The 17,916-nt window shown below is 58.4% G+C and overlaps 1 protein-coding gene and 1 long non-coding RNA gene across 5 annotated transcripts; one reads left to right on the top strand and one right to left on the bottom strand.

The window, feature by feature from the left end:
* Positions 1–1,739: 1,739 nt before the first annotated feature.
* LHX6 (LIM homeobox 6) lies at positions 1,740–16,646 on the bottom strand. 4 transcript variants are annotated; one of them, XM_068210979.1, is made up of 10 exons: positions 16,496–16,646; positions 15,824–15,889; positions 15,355–15,537; positions 15,157–15,278; positions 9,466–9,686; positions 7,057–7,157; positions 6,881–6,976; positions 5,134–5,308; positions 4,503–4,606; positions 1,740–2,855 (listed from the first exon to the last, which is right to left on the bottom strand). In XM_068210979.1, exons 1-10 carry the CDS (start codon positions 16,568–16,570, stop codon positions 2,835–2,837), a joined length of 1,164 nt encoding a protein of 387 aa, XP_068067080.1. In that variant the 5' UTR covers positions 16,571–16,646; the 3' UTR covers positions 1,740–2,834. The 4 variants fall into 4 exon arrangements, with proteins under 4 accessions (XP_068067080.1, XP_068067079.1, XP_068067081.1 ...); XM_068210978.1 differs by having other exon boundaries at positions 15,824–15,964; positions 16,496–16,643; XM_068210980.1 differs by having other exon boundaries at positions 15,824–15,951; positions 16,496–16,616.
* Positions 9,572–11,108, top strand: LOC137486065 (uncharacterized). The gene is made up of 2 exons (XR_011005568.1): positions 9,572–9,706; positions 10,080–11,108. It is a non-coding gene; the product is annotated as an uncharacterized lncRNA (long non-coding RNA).
* Positions 16,647–17,916: the final 1,270 nt, after the last annotated feature.

Here is a 17,916-nt window from a genome sequence, read left to right as displayed (position 1 = left end):
CAGAGCCTGATTTCTGAATTAGCAAAGCTGCTCCTGGCTACTTATGGGGGGAAGTGCCCCGAGCACAGTCTGTGGTGAGCCCACATCCCTGGAGAGAAACACCGACATTCCCTCGGCCCTGCCTCGCACTCCGGCCCTGCCGTGGCATCGCTCACAAACCCTTGGATATCCAGGACATTTCCCAGGTGGGGCTTTTCTGATCAAGTTGGTATTTAGCAGATACATATTTCGTAGTTTCCCTTTCACTGCATTGCCAAGACAGAAGGGAGAAACACATCAAACCCTTTTCTCCCTCAACAGAACAGTTGTGGCAATCTCTGAGACTGTGGGATATCAGGGCAAGTTACAGCCTGAATCTCTCCTTCAGTGTCAAATGGAACAACTACCCATTCCTTTATGGCACTAATCCCACAACTAAATGGTCATTAGGACGTGCAAGCACAAATGGAGAACAAAGTCAGGCCTCGGTGACCCCCCCAGCCCCCACGAGCGTCTCAAGGCTGGCACATGGACACAGCAACCACCTCAACCCATGATGACAAACACTCACCCACAGCCAGCCAAGGGAACACTCATCCTTCCCTCATTGCTATGAAAAGGACAAAAAGGATGCACCTGGTGCAACTGGAGCAAGTGGTGACTGTCCCCTCCCCAGGGGGACGCCTCTGCAGCGGTGGTTCCAGTCAGGCCAGGCGTGTGACAGCGCCTTGTCACTGGTCACACTCTGGAGATGGTCACTCACACATCTGGAGGTGACAATAACATTTTGTGGACTTAATTCCCCTGTCTCCTTTCAAATGTTATTTTGAACTGGGACTAGAGCTGCTGGCTGCAATTTGACAGATACTGGCCCAGCTGTCCGAGGTAGTACCATCGCTCTCTCAATACACGGACACACACACAGGAGAGGGTGCATGTGTGGATTTGTTCCAACCAATATCAACGTGTGCTGTACTCAGTTACTTCTCAAGCCAGGAGATCTCTGTGGCCACCTCAGCAGACATCCCCATCTCCCCACGCCACTCCCGGAGCGTTCCTTGTGGTTCAGCTGGAGCCACGTGTCTGGCTGCTGGTGTCACACGGAGTTCAGGGACACGGGCAGGAGAAGGCTCCCCATGTGTGCAATATGGGCTGGCCAGAGCAGTGGCATGGTTGCCTACCTTGCCCATGCCATGGATTGATCCAGGATCTCCCAGAGAGGAAAACACGTATCTACAGTTCCAATTAAAAACGAGTTACGTAACAGATGGATTCCCATCTCCTGCTCCTCGGGCACGGCTCAGTCACATCCCTCACTAGCTGTGGCTCAGGGTAGGCTTTCACATTCTTGGAAGAGCAGCCTCACAGACACTTCACAGCAGGACAGACCCATGTGCTTGCATGGAGAGAGGTTTTGTTACAGACCTGCTCTTGGCTCGGTGCAAACTGAGAGGGCTGGCAGAGGTCTCTTGTTTACTTTTCGTTATTACCCTCAATGAAGGATAGGATCGTTCTGGAGTCCTTTTCCTGACTTGGGGCCAGACTGCTGAGCACCTCCTGTGCTGTTGCCATGAGCCCAGCCATTCTCCTGGAATGCACCCTCATCCCAGGGCCTGGCAGGACCAACGGCCCTACCCCAGGCAAGGGAGACCAGGAGGGCAGAGGGGATCAGAGCCATGCTGCCAGACAAAGGAAGATGCCATCCCCTTGCTGTCCACTTGGCTAGCGACGGTTCCTGCTGGCCTTACTGTGGCTTTCACCTTTTTAACTGGTCTCCAGTTTCTACCCAACTCTTTCCACTGACTGAACTTGAGTCCACAACAGGGCAGAACATTTCTACACCTTTATGGCCACCTTCCATCGAGCGTTTCCCAGTCCCAGAGTATGGATTGTCTGAGAGTTTTCTGTAGGTACATTCTGAAATCACCCCTTTGTGATCCAATATGACTCCAAGGAAATAAAGTAGCTTGTTAATAAAGAATGAGAGTAAAAACTTAAAAAAAAAAAAAAAAAAAAGATTTGGCAGATGGCTGTGAGAGGAGAGAGATATTCAGTGTTCTAAGAACAAGTCAGCAATCAAAAACTTCAGGGTGCTAAAACTGGCTCTGCCACCAACCCTCATGGTTCCTCTCAATTTAGGACATTTCTCTGCTTCCCCTCCTATAAAACGGGGGGAAAAACACTAAGATTTACTTACCTTTGAGTGATCAAAGGACATGTGATTCTAAAGCACTTTGAGGAGGAAGAAAAACTGCCTATTTCCAGCTGGCATCATGTTTTCCACTCAGTGGAGTCTCAGCTACCTGCGAGTTTGGCTCAGGAAGGTCTGTCTGTATACGAGTTGCTGAGCCAAAAAGCCAGTTTCAGATTTCACACACGCGAGTGGAAAGAAGGAGGGATGTCCAGGAACTGCTTCACTGGTGCAAAAAGAGAATCAGGCCAAACCACGTAAATTCCTCCTTCCTTTGTGTTCAGAGGCGATCATCGACCCCCCTGAGACTCAGCATGTTCTGGGTTGTTCATATTCCCATGGGTTTGGGAGCAAGACTTGCGAGCACAGTAGAGTCACCAGTTTTGACTGTGTCTGGCACTGCCTTGGAGAGACTCACGGTCATTCTACAAGTCCACAAGAAACAAGTGTAAAATGTAACTGTGCACTCAACACACACATACACAGAGTGTCGCTGGAGAAATCGGAGCGGGCGCGAGGCGCTGGTCAATGGAAGGAACTGAGAGTGCTGGGTCTGAGCTTCTCCCGCGGCACCGGTGGCAGCTGCCGAGGGCTGGGCGCTGTCAGCGGCTCAGGGGCAGCGGGGCTGGCAGGGCCACGGGCAGGTGAGGAAGAGTCCGCGCAGTCAGTACTGAAAGAGGATGACCTGGGGGAAAAACAGGAGCGTCAGCAGCTGCCGGAGACACAGCCCTCGCCATGGCAGGGAGCGGCAGAACGGACACGGGCCCTGCCGGGGCAGCCACTTCCTCGCAGGAGAACCCTCTCTGGAAGCGCTCTCTGCCCAGGAGCCGCCAGCCCTGCCCAGGGAAGGAGCCGCCGCTGAGGAGCCCAGGTGGGAGAGGTGTACCACACCTTCGGCTGTGAAACCAAACAAAACCGGGCAGCACCCCAAAAACGGCACTTCATTCACCTGTTCCGTGATACAGCAGCTACCAAGAAGGACAAAGACCATGACCGGTGGTCCTGACTGTCCACTTCTCTCACTGACCAGCACAGGCTCCCCTCAAGCACTGCAGCTCGGGTCCAGCCCCTTCCCAGCCTTCGGGCAGGGGAAGCAGCTGCTGAGCTGCTCACAGCTCACTTCTCACCAGCCACTGCACTGGGCACCCCGAGAGGAGGGTGGGGCTGCCCCAAGGCAGAGGGAAGCACACACTCAGCTTTGAAATGTGTTTTCCCAGGATCTCAGCTATCTCTGCTTTTAAAAATTTTTGGATGTGGGGAAAAAAAGCTACTCCAGTTGTCAGGAATTCAACACGCAAGTGATTGTTTAGAAAAGGAGCTGGTTGGGGGGCAGCTCCGTGTCCTGAGAACCCTGTTCTGCAACAGCTGCAAGCCAGTAATTGCATTTAAATCAGGAGCTGCCTGCTGCAGTGAAGCCTCTCTACCAACAGCACCAGGACTGTATAATATTTTCTGAAAACTCTGCAGCTTGCTGGGCCCATATGACAAAATGGTAGAATTTAGACTGAAAAAGTATCTTTGCTGTGCCCCTGCTTCTGCCCATTGAAACAGAGCTCAATAAGCTGTTGCACTGGGAGAGATCTGAAAAGAGAGGTGCTGAGAACTTCTAACAGTAAAGACAAAAGTTAAACCCACTCAGAATTGCCAAAGGCTCAGTGTTCCCTCAGAAAGAAGTCAATGAAACTAGGGTCATGTTTGAGAAGTCGTGCCCACAATAAGCTGTGTGTTAGAACAGATACTGTAAGAGCTGAACAGAAAAATATCAACATGCAATATTGTCTCCTGGCCAGACATTGTGAAATAACATTCCTACTTCAGATATTGTAACAGCCAGTTGTTATTATTTTTAAGCAATACTGCAATCCACAAGAAATTAATCTTTTTTGTTAACTCGTGGAAAACTGGGAAGTTAGCACATGCCAGAGGTCCCCCCTGCTCCATTGCTAGCAGCCAGGTGCTGTTCACACTGACCACACCTGCAGGCACCTGAGGAACGGAGCAGGACAGAGCTCAGGGCAGCGGGAAGGGGAAAGCAGGGAGGATCCAGGCAGGAGGATGTGAGAGCCTTCAGTGGATGCAGGCACAGAGTCTCAGCATGTCACAACAGCGAGGGGCGTCCAGGGGAAAACACAGCGATGCCATTTTGACCAACAGTGGGTACACCAACCTTAGGGCCCCCAAAACTACGGGAAGACACATGGGTGGGTGGCAGCTGCGGAGGTCATGGAGAAGCAGTGATGCTGACAGGAGACGGCGGTGGCAATGATGTTACACACAAATCTTTGCTACAGCGAGGGTTGGCCCCAGAGCCTGGAACAGGGACTACATTTACCTTCTCACCCCTATTAGATAGTGGTCCTTCCATGTCTGCTTTGAGGTGCACTGGTGGAGCAGTGTAGGGAAGTCTACAGTGCACTTGTCCACACTGTACCTGACCTGTGGATGAGAAGAGGCTTCAGCCTCTGTTACTGCAAACAACACACGCCCTCCGTGTTTCCCCGGGACACGCGGGGAGCAGGAGGTGCCCGGCGGGTCAGGCAGGGGCACAGCCAGAGCCCTCGTGGGAGAGGGAGGGGAAAAGCCTCACAAGAGCCACAGAGCCAAAACCTCTGTCCAGGCATGACCAAAGCTGCCCATCGCTCACAAATCATTCACTGGCACTGGGAACACACAAAGCAACTCTGCTGTCCTGAGCAGGAAGGAGACCACTGACCACCGAGCCCCACAGGGCACACTCACACCTCTTCTCCGTGACACAGAGAGCACAAGAGGGCCGAGGACCAGTCAGGAAAACCCAGGCACTGACTTTCCTGGGGACGAGTTAATCCCAAGGGCAAAGTTTATCAGACACGAGGAGGAGCAGCAGCGCGGGCACCATCCCCGCACCCGCAGCACCAGGAGGGTTTTGCCAGCGCCTCTCCCGGGCGCTGCCCCAGCCCTGCCCCAGCCCTGCCGCCTCTTACTCTCGATGTATCCGTGCAGCGTCACCATCCGGGCCCGCTCGGGGCTGCTGAAGGGCGAGTAGTGGATGTCATCGGACAGCGAGGAGGGGATGCGGGACGGGGGCGCTCCCGAGGGCGGCACCGTGTGCTGCGGGGTGTGTTTTTTATGGCGGGCTCTGCAGTTTTGAAACCAAACCTGAAAAGAAAGCAGCGAACGCTGTGACAGCTGAGAGACAATTGGGTTAAAATGTGGTCCTTCACCGGGGTCCGTGGATGGGCGTTTCTTCGAAGTTTTTAGAAATGAAATAGAGGAAATCTGCACCTCACCAGCTTCCACAGGTTTGTTTTACACTCACCAGAGCAAGAGTGAAGCTGCATACACAAAGCTTTGTCCCTGCACAGCTTCCCTGCAAATGATGGGAGCTCCTTTCAAGGTCTTATGTAAATTTTAATCTGCAATCCTAGCTCACCCAGCTGAGATCAGTTGGGACACTTGAGCATTGGCAAAGAGAGAAACAAGAGGAGACAAAAATTAGTAGAAGCTTAAACTAGGATAAGTTAGGACTTTAGGAAAGAGGAAAACAATATTGTTTTAATCACTTGTGGTTTACCATATTAAAAAACCCCATCAGCAGAACATTAAAGCTGAGAAAGGAGGGTGCTGTGGTGGGATACAGCCATGTATGTGAGCAGCAGGTATGACATCTCTGATCATATCTCACTGCCTCTAACTAAAGGAGTAGTTTGGGAATTCCATCCTAGAGTTAAAACATGTATGGAAGGGGCTTCTTATGGAAAGAGGTGATCTGTTTCTTATGCTTTAGTTTCTGAAAGATAGCTGTGAGTAAAAACCTTCTCCAAGACTGAGTGAAGATCAGCTCTCCAAAGCAGAGCACACTGGACCATAGAGAAGGAAACAGTCTAAGCATTTGACAAATTGTTTCCTGTTCAAAGTGCCTTTAAAAAATATCCACATAAAAAATCACCTGGTGTGCAGCCTGCTTGATCTTTAGCTAAATGAAGAATCTCAGTAACGGAGGCTCAAGCCAGATTTTCACACACAAAATTTAAACGTGTCATTGGCAAAACAATCTCGGATGAAAGCTCCAAATTTATTTTAATCACTCGTGTTTTTATTGTACGCAGAAAGTATGTGAGCAGAACGTTGAAGTGATGAGTACAAACGTCACCAAGAGGCAGAGCTGGGCTGTCTGTGAGCTGGGAGTTGCAGAGGGGACATTTCTCAGTCCCTACGGCACCACCCGCCCTTCCCTCCCCGATCAGGGGTGGGCACTTCCCTGCCACAGGGTCCTCTGGAGCTGCAAAACTCCTTTTTCGTTAAACTTCTCAATGCCAGTGCTTCCTGACTCTGCCTGCTCGTGGCAGGGACGGCTCCCACCCTCCTGTCAGCGCTGGGACGGAGCACAGCTCCAGGACCTGGTGCTAACGGCAGCTTTCCCACCCAGTGATTTACTGCGGATGGCTGGGGCTGTTGGGGTTTTGATTCATTGCATCGTAAGAGGGAAAAACAAATAGAAAACCCACGAGCGAGACAGAGAAGGAACGGCGCTGGCATCGCCGCAGGAGCAGAGGAGCCGGCACGCAGGGAGGCAGCACGAAGCTGCTGGATGCTGCAGTTCCGGGGCTGAGGAGCCACGGGGCTCTGAGTGCGAGCCCCGCCTGGTGCCAGCCTTCAGGTGTCCCCTCCCTGCCCTGCCTGGGGCTGCTCGGCCGACGGTGGCCACCCCCTGCCCGTCCCTGCCCTCACCTGAATGACTCTCCGGCTCAGCCCTGTCATGTCCGCCAGCTTCTGAAGCGTTTGTGCGTCGGGGTTGTTGTCCTGAGCAAACTGTGCCTGCATGACCTGCGGAGAGAGGAGAGAGGGGCTCGGCATGAGGCTGGGGAGTCCCGGGCCCTGCAGCCCCCCCGGGCCTCCTGCCCTACCTGCAGCTGCTCGGCGGTGAAGGAGGTGCGGGCTCTCTTGGCTGGCTTCGGCTGGCTGTCCTGCTCCGAGGGCACAGCCCCCTCCAGCGTGATCCCATTGCCTGCAGGAGAGAAGTCCTCTGAGCCACAGGGCAGCAGCCTGCCCGCCCCACCACGTGCAGCAGCCGCTGGTCTGGGGGACGCCACACCTGGTGGCATCACAGCGTGGGACGCCCAGGGCATCCCCTCAAGGGAGGGACAACAGCCCTGGCATCACAGCCTGGGACTTGCTGCAGTGGGAGCAGAAAGAGTGGAGGCAGCACTGCCACCCCGGAGCTGCCCTGGGCTGCTGAGCTCCTCCACACACAGGGGAGGAGAAACAGCCATTCCCCAAGAGTTTACTGCGGAATTAAGGAAAATGCAGCAAGTGGCGGAAGCCACAGGGAATAAGGGGAGACAGCAGCGGGAAGAGGCTCAGGGTGGTGTGTGAGGGCAAGCACTGATGTCCCTCTGGCCCTGACTGCTGGTCACCACTTGGCCACATTCTCCAGGGAGTGGCTTGGAAGGGACGCTGCGAGCCTGTGTGGGCCAGACTCACCAACATCCATCGCTCCTGCCCCTTGCTGCCCCCTGTGACCCTGTTTTCCCTCGTGGGCTCTGCCTCCATCAGTCCTTTCATTTGCTCAGAGCATTTCAATGGGCTCTTTGCTCCTTTCCCCAGCCCCAAATTGTCCCAGCACCCCGACCTCCTCTTCCTCCCGGGTCCCAGAGCGGCAGCAGGAGCAGCACCGTCCCCACGGCCTTGGGGTGGCCACGCATGAGCAGCAGCCGCACTAAGGGGGACACTCCAGGGGGGCACTGACCTCCCCTTGCCCAGGACAGTGTCGGGGCGAGCCCAGCCGTGCTCCCGCTGCTGTGCAGCCTCAGAGAGGGTGCCCAGAGCCTGGCCCCTCACCAGGGCCCTGCTGCAGCCCGTGCCACGCCTGGCTGCTCCGGGCAGCGAAGGTGAAGCCCCGCTGAGGGAGGGGCGAGCGAGGGTGGGTGGGGGAGGGCAGCGAGCAGGGCTGGCGCTCGCCCCGCTCCCAGGATGCGCCTGCACAGCCCGGCGATCGCTCCTCAAGCTGGACCAGGCTGTGATTGTCTTGGCTTGAGTTGAAGGACTTTCTCATATAGTTTGACTTGTTCTTTTCGGATGATGAATGGGACTCTGACTTCAGCAACATCTGTTTATTTTTCTTGTATGTAAAACCTCATGCGCAGAAGAAATTGCTGGGTAATTACTGGAGGGGGGAGTGTGGCCCTGCAACTCCACAGCAGCTACAGCTCTCCAAAGTGATCCCACCCCCTTCTCAAATCCCCTTGGACACAGGTAGTGACACCTGACACTCACCAGGTGCCCCAGCACTGCCCAACATTGGTGCTCAGCCCACACGAGCAGGTTGTTCTGAGCAGCAGCAGCAGCAAACCCACCATCCCAGCCCTCAGCTGGGGCAACAGCTCTGCAGGACTCCCCGGTGCCAGACTCTGCTCTCCTCACACCATTCTGCTCCCCCAGGACACGTGGCTTCTCCCCCTCCATCCTTGGTCCCCATCACCACCCCCACGCCCCCGCAGCAGCTGACCATATGGACCAACACGTCACAAGCCACATCCCGAGCCGGGACCCTCCCAGCCCAACCGGGCACTCTGTTTTCATCCTCTTTCTCAAACACAGTAAACTGAACCATATTATTTTCCTGTCAGGTTGTTAATGGTTTCCACATGCTGCATGGGCCGGGACATGGCGTGTCACTCCCTGTGCCCACCATGTGCTGAAGTACTTTCCACCACAGGACAGGCCCTGGCACTGCCCAGCCTCCCTGAGCCCCACTCTGGACTAACCCCACAAATTTGCTCCTCTGAGCATCTCTCTGGGCACTGCCATGCAGAGGATGGGGAAGGGACAGGAGCTGCAGTGCTGCGTGACCCCGGTGTCACCAGCTCCTTGGGGTCAGCAGAGGCTGGCTGGCCGTGGCGCGGCACTGCCCAGCTGGGAGTGGCACGACCCCAGATGGGCAGGGCGGGTGGAAAATTATGGGAAGGTTTTGTCGAATTGCCAATCCCACCTTCTACATTTATGACTCACAGCCTCAAATCCCAGTGGCTTCCTCGCGCTCTGCACTCCAGGCTGTGCACGACCAGGCACTTGTCCCTGGCAGCGCCCACGGCACACAGGTCTGCCACGAGCCGCAGGTGCTGCCAGCACATTGGCCACCCCGTGAGCCCTCTGCCAGCCCAGGGCCTTGTGCTCAAGCCCCCCCAGGGCCATCCATCGCCCCTTTTTGGTGATGATAGAACCACCCCAACAACCCTGTGCTAAGGGTCAGCGCGGGGGACAGTGACACCCTGCCCGGTTCCCGGGGGCAGGCCGTGACCGCTGGCGCTCCGTACCGTTCTCTGCCGCTCGCTTGAGGTTCTCTATCATGGTGTCGTAGTGGATCCGGCACAGCACCTTCTCCTCCACCAGGCCGAACTCCTCGCCGGTGGAGAGCTGCCGCTTGCAGGAGAAGCAGGCAAAGCAGGCCAGGTGGTAGGCGTTGCCCCGCGCCCGCCGCACCCAGTCGCTGGCGTAGATCTGCCTGCCACAGCGGGCACACTTGGTACCGAACCGGCTGCGGAGGAGAAGATGCAGGTGAGGGCAGGCAGGGGAGGGCAGGCAGCACCATGCCATGGTGCAGGTGCTGCTGCCGACCCCGCTGCTCACCCCGACCACCCCAACTCCCACAACACCCCTGCATGCAGAGATGCAACGGGGCCGCCCCAGCGGTGCCTGTGCCGTGGCAGCGGCAGCGGCGTGGGCAGCAGTGGGGTGGAACTCATTGCAGCCCTGCGGCGCCAGACGCGGCCGAGGGGCCGAGGTGACGCAGCGCCGTGAATCAGCTCCCAAGCCCGTGGGTTTTTTATTTTGATAACAGCCAGTGTGACACTCAGATGGAAACTGTGTCAGAGCTGGTTCTCTCCCGCTGCCATAAATCAAACCATGTGTGTTCTCCTCACACGTACAGGCACACACATCTGCTCTTTCCCCCGTGGAGGAGGTCTCCTCACTGTGAGAGGATGATGACTGTGCTGGAGGGAGCTCTGCTGGAAGGTAGCTCAGCACAGTCAAGAGGCAACAAGACAGCCAGGATCCCCTCCCCAGGTGATTGTGTGAAAACCCCCATTCCTGTCAGGATGCTGATGGCCAAGGACAGGTGATTCACAAGGAGCAGCAGATGTGGCTCCCATGGCCCTGAACCCCCAGGTCAGTGTCTGACATGAGGTGCCAAGCACGGCCTTGGTTTGATATCTGCATTTCAGTATTACTGCTGCTTAAAATAATAATGCAATGAACAGCAGCAAAGCATCAGTAGAGAAGGGAGCATCTCCTCTGCCACCCCAGAGGTGGTACTGGCTCCAACAGAGTCAGTGCACTTCCCCACACTGCCCCAGCACTGTCACTGTCACCTCAAGCTCCCGAGGGCTCCTGCCAGCCCCTCACCACGGTGAGAAGCAGAGCCACTGGCAGCCCTGCCCAAGCAGCTCCAGCATCTCTCAGGGCAGGCACAAAACACCAACAAGAAACAACCACAGCAAGCGACAGGAGAGACCCCGCAGCACAAACCCTTCGCCTCAGTGGCCAGAGCAGCCCCAAGCTCTGCAGACAGGCAGAGACAGCGCCCAGGCCAGGCCACCAAGGCCAGTGTGCTGCCCGTGCCCGACCCCACACCGAGGAACTGCTGCCCACCATGGGCCCAGCAAGATGTGGAAATACTGTCCTGTGCTGGGATTACTAATAGCAAAACTATTTGGGAGGAAAAGAAGGGTCTAAATTTTTCAGCCTGACCATAGCTGACCAAAAAAGAAGAAAAAAAAAAAAAAGAGGACATTTCTGTGCTGAAATTATACAGAGACTTAGCTAAGAGACTTCACTAATTTACTTCAGATGGGAACATTGTAAACTGACTTTGTGCCAGCTCGTTTATATAAACGCACAAACAAAAGAACTGTATTAATTTTTTATTTAGAAATAAAGATCATTCCTGTAAATTGAATTACTTTGAACAATGTGCTATGTAAACAGTCGTACTTGCTGAACAGTATCAAGCGAGGGGCAGGCGTACGGAGCTAATGGCACGTGGTGATCGCCGCTCCCCGCTCCAATCCCAGCCCAGGCGGGGGAGCACAGCACGGGCACGGGGAAACTGAGGCACCACACAGAAAATGTCACACATCCCCATCACACATCAGCTGGGGTCTGAGGAGACACCCAGGCATCTCCTGAGGACCAGGCAGGACCCCCAGGTTGGCAGCAGTGCCCAGGGATTTGGACGGGGTTTGCTGAAAGGCACAAGGGCTGGTGTGGCCGTGGCAGCAGCACAGGCAGAGGCTGATGCCGCTGTCCCTGCAGGGCCACGCCACGAGCAGAACCTGCAGAGAGGCTGAGGCTCAGCAGCAACGCAGGCACGGGGCTGCACAGCCTGCGACAGCAGCAACACTGACGCTGTGCCTGCGGCTCTCGGCCAACTCCCGTCTGCGGCACCGCAGCAGATCAGAGACAGGGCTGGGGCCAGGCAGCAGCACCCACTGTCACCCCACAGAGACTGTCACTGCAGGGACCACCACCGCCAGGGACACAGGGACAGGGAGAGAAATGCCTGCAAGAAATCTGCCCCGACCATCACCACTGCAAATAACAGCTCAAACACAACACAGGATTTAGCTCACTGAGCTCACAGGGCAGCGAGAGCCCTAAGAGCCCCATCTGCTCGGGGCAGTAGAGCACCAGGAGAGGAGCTCCCCAGGACTCCTGCCACCTGCCTGGCAGGGACAGAATGGGAATGGGGACAGGGCCACACTGTAGCAAGAAACACAGAGCCAGAGGATTTGTCCAAGCCCAGCACTGTGGCACAAACTAGAGCATCACCAAACACTACCAGAGCCATGGGATCATGCCCTACATGCATGGTTTGTGGTCAGGTGAGCAGACGCTCTCCCCAAAGGTTAACTCTGGGAGACGGAAACCGACAACAACGTTACCAAGAAAGACTCATCCCAGAGAGACTCATCCCAGGAAGACTCATCCCACGTCCCTCAGGGGCGGCCACATCATCTGGGGCGCAGGAAGAGCAGAGGCGGGAGGATGCCCTGGTGCATCTTGTCTCTCCCACGCCGCTTGTACCCAGGTGCCACAGCTCCCTCAGCCCTCCTGTCCATCCCTGCCGGTGGGGATGGGCAAGGGGCACCCAGCCCCGGGGCCATGCACAGCTCCAAACATTCCTGTCCCCTCCTGGGCCCACTCTGTAGGAAGCCTCTAGCACAGCCCTCAGGGTCAGCTGCAGCTCACATCTGCCCAGGCTCAGAGCAGAGCAGCAGCGGTGCCTCAGCGAGGATCTTCACGCTGCGCCACTGCGATGCCCGAGCCGGAGCATCATCCCGAAGGGATGTAACCTCTGGGATGAAGGCCACCTGAGCCACCACAGCCAGGCCAGTGACCCCATGGTCACATGCCTGCAGACTGCCCACCGAGGTCACAGCAGGGCACAGCAGGAATCACACCAGGATCGTGCTGGGCCTCCGGGTGACCGGAGCCACGGGAGCTCGGCTGTGAGCAGCCCTCTCATGGCTGGGAACACTGTGTTCTGCTCCATGAACTCCAATTTTAATTTGGTTCTCCTTGGAGCGCTGGAGCCTTGGATGCCAAATGTAATTATTTGACAAGACACAGGAAACAGCAGCATTTGCTTAAAAATGCACATGAGGCCATGGAGTCACAGCAGAGCCAGCACCTACACAGCCTCTCATGGGGACAGAGAAGGGACACCTGGACAGAGCAGGCCTAACCACACTCCCCGTGGGCAGTGGGGCTGTGACATGACAGCCCCGTGCCTGACAGCCTTCATCCTCAGCATCCCCTCAACAGCCCTGGTGTCAGAGGAATCAGCTCTGCAGCAGCAGAGCATCCGTGTGACCCGTGCAGAGCATCTCACTGCCCCATCATCCGCCTTGGCTCCAAGGACCACACGGGTTAGGATGAGGTTTCTGCTTTGCTTAAAAAAAAAAAAAAAACAAAAAACCCCACACATTTAATCTGCCTCAAATAATATAAAAAATTTGCAAAATCCATCCCGAGGATCAGGTTTAGCCCGTGCCATGCACCAGGTTCCACTGGCTGCAGCCAACAAGATGCCAGCCAGGATGCTCCCAGGGCTGGTGGGTGCAGGAGGTGGCCGAGAGAGTGGACAACGAGGCGAGCTTGCCAGGGGTAGCGGGAGGGATCGCAGCCCTGCTGAGCGGCTCCCGGGCGCACACCGGCACCGTCGGCGGTGGCTCAGCCCGGCGGGTTCTGCCGCGGGAGGCGGCGGCGGGAGCGACCCCGGAGCACCCCATCGGGGCCGGCCCGGGGTTCGGCCGGGGGCCGCAGCGATCCCCGCGGGGTCGGGAGCAGCGAAGCAGCTCCGCACCCGCCGGGCTCCGAGCGCCGCCGCTGCCGTCGCTGAGAGATTCACACAAAAAAAAAAAAAAAAAAAAAAAATTTCTCTCTAAACCCCCACCTTTCCTTGCAAAAGACAAGTGCGGAGCGCGGGCTGGAAGCCCCCGCGCCCCCCGAACGGGTACCGCAGGAACCGGGAGCGTCCTGCGGCGGCTTCCGCGATTTTCGTTTTATTTCCCTTGGCCCCGCCGGTGCCGGCGGGCAGAGCCTGGCTGCTCCCAGCGGCGAGGGGGGTCGGAGCTTCTTGGACGGGGTGTCGCGAAACAGATTTATTTGAACATTGTTATTTGCCATATTTGCTGAAAGGTCATTTCGAGATCCTGGCGCTACTTTAAAACCGCCTTTGGAAAGGTACGCTCTTAAAAACAAACCAAAAGGAAACCAAACATCAACGGCACCAGAGCGCTGGTAAATGAATGAAAACGCTCAAAGTGCTCCAAAACAGCACCGGGACCCCGGGGAAAATTCCGCTGAAATAACTGAAAATTACGGTTTGAAAATAATAACGATAATAACAATAATAATAGTAATAACAACAACAACAACAAAAAAAAAATCACAGGGCAGGACGCAGAGCACCGCAGCCTCGGGACTGACCCGGTTCTCCGAGCCCCGCACCCGCCTCCGCGAGCCCCGCACTCCTGGCGGCACCGCACCGAGCCCGGATTTTCTGAGCTGCAGAAAATCGGGCAGTCGCAGACCTTTTAATAAAAAACACCGGGGGAATCTCTGAGGTGCCCCCCGAACTCCCCTGCGCGCTGTCGTCGGGGCAACCCCGAGCTCTGCGGCGGCCGGAGGATGCTCCGAGCCCCCCGCGCCCCGCCGGGGTCATTCCCATTTCCTGCCCGCCATTCCCCTTCCTCCCGGGTCAAACAGCATTCCCTCATCCTGGTGGGATGGGGAAAGTCAGAGCGGGGGATCCAATGTTTGGCTAAACCCCGGCGAGGAGCTCAAAATACTCAGTCCCCTCGTGCGAGTCAGATTGGGGGGAAATCAGTGGTTTAAGGTTTAGAACAGAAAGCCTGTCGAAGCCAGAACATTCTCCCTGCGGGACAGGCTGTCCCGCCTGTGCGGGTCCGGACCGAGCTCCGGGGCCGCCGCCGAGCCCCGGCCGGCCGCAGCTGCCGCCCGTCGTTCGTTTCCGTTCCGTAACGCGCTCCCGCCGCGGACGCTCCGGCCATTGCGGGCCCACAGCGCTGACAGGGGCTCCCCGAAAGCCGCTGGGCACCGCAGGCTGGCAGCACCTATTTACTCTCCGGCAGGAGCCGGGACAGGCCGTTCGAGCCCCGTTTCCCCGCCGCGGGGCCATCCCCGCCACGCCGCACCCCCGGAGCCGGGCGCTGTCGCCGCCGAGCCGGGAGGAGCAGGCGCTCGGGGCGGCCAGCACAGCCCGGTCAGAGGGCAGGAATCCCTCCGGGCGGTTGTGCAGTTGCACCCCAAACTCCCTTCCTTCCTTTCTCCTCGTTTCCCGAGGGTAGTCTCCCACCCGGCTGCTCCAGAGAACCCGGCGGGTTTTCCAAACCTTCCCCACGGCAGCGCCCGAGCGGCCCCGACCCCGCGGCAGCCGGCGAGGGCTGAGCCCCCCGGAGCGGCCCCGGCCCGGTCCCTACCTGAAGTAGTCCATCTTGCAGAAGATCTCCTTGTTCTTGATGTAGCAGCTGTGCTGCTGGCGCAGCGAGGTGCGGCACACGGAGCACTCCAGGCACCGGACGTGCCAGATGAGGTTGTTCACCTGCGGCAGAGAAGGGGCTGAGACCCGGGGCCACCCGCCGCCCCCCGCCGCCCCCACTGCCCTCCGCCCCGCTCACCTTCAGCAGGTACCGGTCGAGGATCTCCAGCCCGCAGCTGGAGCAGACGTTTTTGCCGGCCGACGGCGTGGAGGAGGAGGAGGATGGCGGGGAGCAGACGGACGGCGTGGAAGGGGTGCTGGGCGCTGAGCGGGCGTCCTCCTTCTCCAGGGCTCCAGGCAGAGGCTCCCCGTCGGGCTGCGACTGCGGGCAGAGCGCCGCGGGGCCGTCAGCCGGGGCCCCGCAGCACCGAAGCGCAGCGTCCCGCCGGGTCCCCGCCGTCCTCGGCATCCCCGGCCCGGCCGGTACGCACAAACCCCTGACATCCCTGGCGGGACCCCGCAATCCCCGGTCCCGCGCGTCCGCACGGCCCCCGGCCCAGCGGATCCCGGCGGGTCCCCACAGCTCCCAGCACCCCCGGCCCAGTGCGGCCCCGCATTCCCGGCCCGGCGGGTCCCGGCTGGAACCCGCAACCCCCGGCTCCGCTTACCATGGCGCGGGAGTGCGGGTCCAGACAGCGGGCGCTCCCCTTGGGCAGCGGCTCCGGCGGCATCACCTTGATGGAGAGAGCGGGAGAGGGAGGCTGCGGCTCCATGCGCCGGGCGAGCGCGGGGCACTCTATATAAACCGCCTCAAAACAATAAATAAGAACTTTCTAGTGGCCATTTAAATCCTTTGCAACAAAAGCTGCGTCTCTTTAATGAAGCAATTTGAATGTGGATTGAATTCTCCCCCTGCCTGCACTTAACCCGGGCCTCTTGAAGTAATCGCTCGGTTCCCATGCGAGCCAAGGCGCTGAAAAACCCCCCAAACTACCTGCAATTAGAAATTGCCGTAAATGCCCGAGATAAGAGGTACCAGAGTGTCAATTCCGGCTGTCAATCAGGGAATCCATCAGGCCACCCAAAGAATTGCAAATTTGATTTTTTTAATGGTAGTAATTAAAAATCGAAATTCTTCCCCCTCTCCCTCCGCCGAGCACAAAACGCCCCAGAAAACGCCGGGATGGAAAAATCCACCCCTCTGGCGCGGAAGGCAGCGAGCGGCCCCGGCCCCGGCCCCGGCCCGGCCCCAGCCCCGGTACCGGCCGCCGCGGGGAGCCCGGCCCCGCTCCAGCCCCGCTCCCGGCCCCGACGGCAGCGGCGGCGGCGGCAGCGCTCACCTTGCCCGCCTGGGCGCCGGCCGGGGCGCGGCGGCCAGGGCCCCGGGGCTGCCCGCCCCCATGGCTCCGGTGCATGGGGCGGGCGCGCCCCGCTCCGCCCGCCGCCGCCGCGCTCCGTGCCCGCGGGCGGCGCGTCCCGCGGCCGCGGCAGGAAGGGCGGGGAGCCGGGCGGGGAACCGCGCCGGCCCCGCTCCCCCGCCGGGGGCGGCCGCGGGCCGGGCAGGAAACGGCGCCCCCCCGCCGCGCCCCGGGGGCCGCCCGCCCCGCCGGGCCCCGCTACCTGCGGCGGCGGCACCGGCGGCGGCACCGCCCGCGGGCGCGGCGGGGAGGGGGCAGCCCGGTCCGGCTCGTCCCGGTCCTCCCCCGCCGCTGCCCGCCCCGACGGGGCGCACGGTCCGGGCCGGCCCCGCAGCCCCCCTCCGATCGCGGCAGCGGGGATCGCGCCCACCGCCGCGGCGTCTGGCCGCCCGCCGCTGCCCGGGCTTCATTAGTAACCTGATAATTCCCCAGCAAAGCCCCGGCAGCGGTGCCACCGCCGGGTAATTGCAGGACGGTAACGTGAGCTGATGGCGGCCGGGGATGGATCCTCGCCGTTATTGATTGTGACAGCTAAATTGTTAACCGAGAGGGGAAATCAGATGAAAGCCATTTTAGAATAAATACAAGGCATTAGGTTTAAACATCGAGGTTGCAGGAAAGCCCGAGAAACCCCCAGGAAACGGAACCCAAGGCCTGCCAGCTTGTCCTCCCCTGTCCCCAGCTCCACAGAGGCCGAGTGCGGGGGACACAGACAAGTGCAGAGGCGAGATGCTGAGAAAGGACAATTTAAACCCTTCGTTCTCAGTGGTGGGGTCTGAATTAGCTCTGGCTGCTCCAGAAGAAACACGTAGGAGTTTTCATGGGCGCAGCCACGAAAGCTGTCTGTCCCCCGACGCAGCACTGGTCGAGGCAGGGCCGTGTGGGGTTTATTTGCCTCCCCAGAGAGATGCTGGGCTTGGCAGCCATGGCTCAGCACCACGGGCCAGCACCACGCAGCTTAGCAGATGCCTGCAGTGCTCTCATGATTACAGACCCAGCTCTCCGGACCCTGCAAAGCCAGAGCAGTCTCAGGAATGGGGTGACTCCATCCCAGCCTCTGTCCTTGTCCAGCCCCGGGAGCAAGTCTTGTCTCTCTGCAGGGTCGGTGTCCTGCTCTCGCTGCCTGCTGAGAGCAGACACATCTCACATGTGCTTCTTGCACCAGGAACAGGGCCTGGGCAGTGACTGGGGAATGCAAAGCACTGGAGCTAACAGGTATCAGCCCTGAGTCCATCCTTGTTCTTACCCCGGTGTGCTCCCTCCACCAGTGCTGGAGTTTGTACAAGGCAGCAACAAGGTGGCAGCGTGTCAAGCAGCAGCTCGGCCAGAATCCCAGAGTTTGG

This window comes from Anomalospiza imberbis, chromosome 21, assembly GCF_031753505.1.
Source record: "Anomalospiza imberbis isolate Cuckoo-Finch-1a 21T00152 chromosome 21, ASM3175350v1, whole genome shotgun sequence".
Lineage (NCBI taxonomy): Eukaryota > Metazoa > Chordata > Aves > Passeriformes > Viduidae > Anomalospiza > Anomalospiza imberbis.
The sequence above is the reverse complement of the archived record's forward strand: the minus strand, read 5'-3'. Positions and strand labels throughout refer to the sequence as shown.

Excerpts from the sequence above, each read along its gene's own strand:
- LHX6 (XM_068210978.1), bottom strand. The coding sequence starts at position 16,570 with ATGCACCGGAGCCATGGGGGCGGGCAGCCCCGGGGCCCTGGCCGCCGC. Across the intron at positions 5,309-6,880 it reads TGAGCCGGAGAGTCATTCAG|GTTTGGTTTCAAAACTGCAG; the intron begins GTGAGGGCAGGG and ends CTTTCTTTTCAG. Across the intron at positions 4,607-5,133 it reads GCTGCACGGATACATCGAGA|GTCAGGTACAGTGTGGACAA; the intron begins GTAAGAGGCGGC and ends TCTCATCCACAG.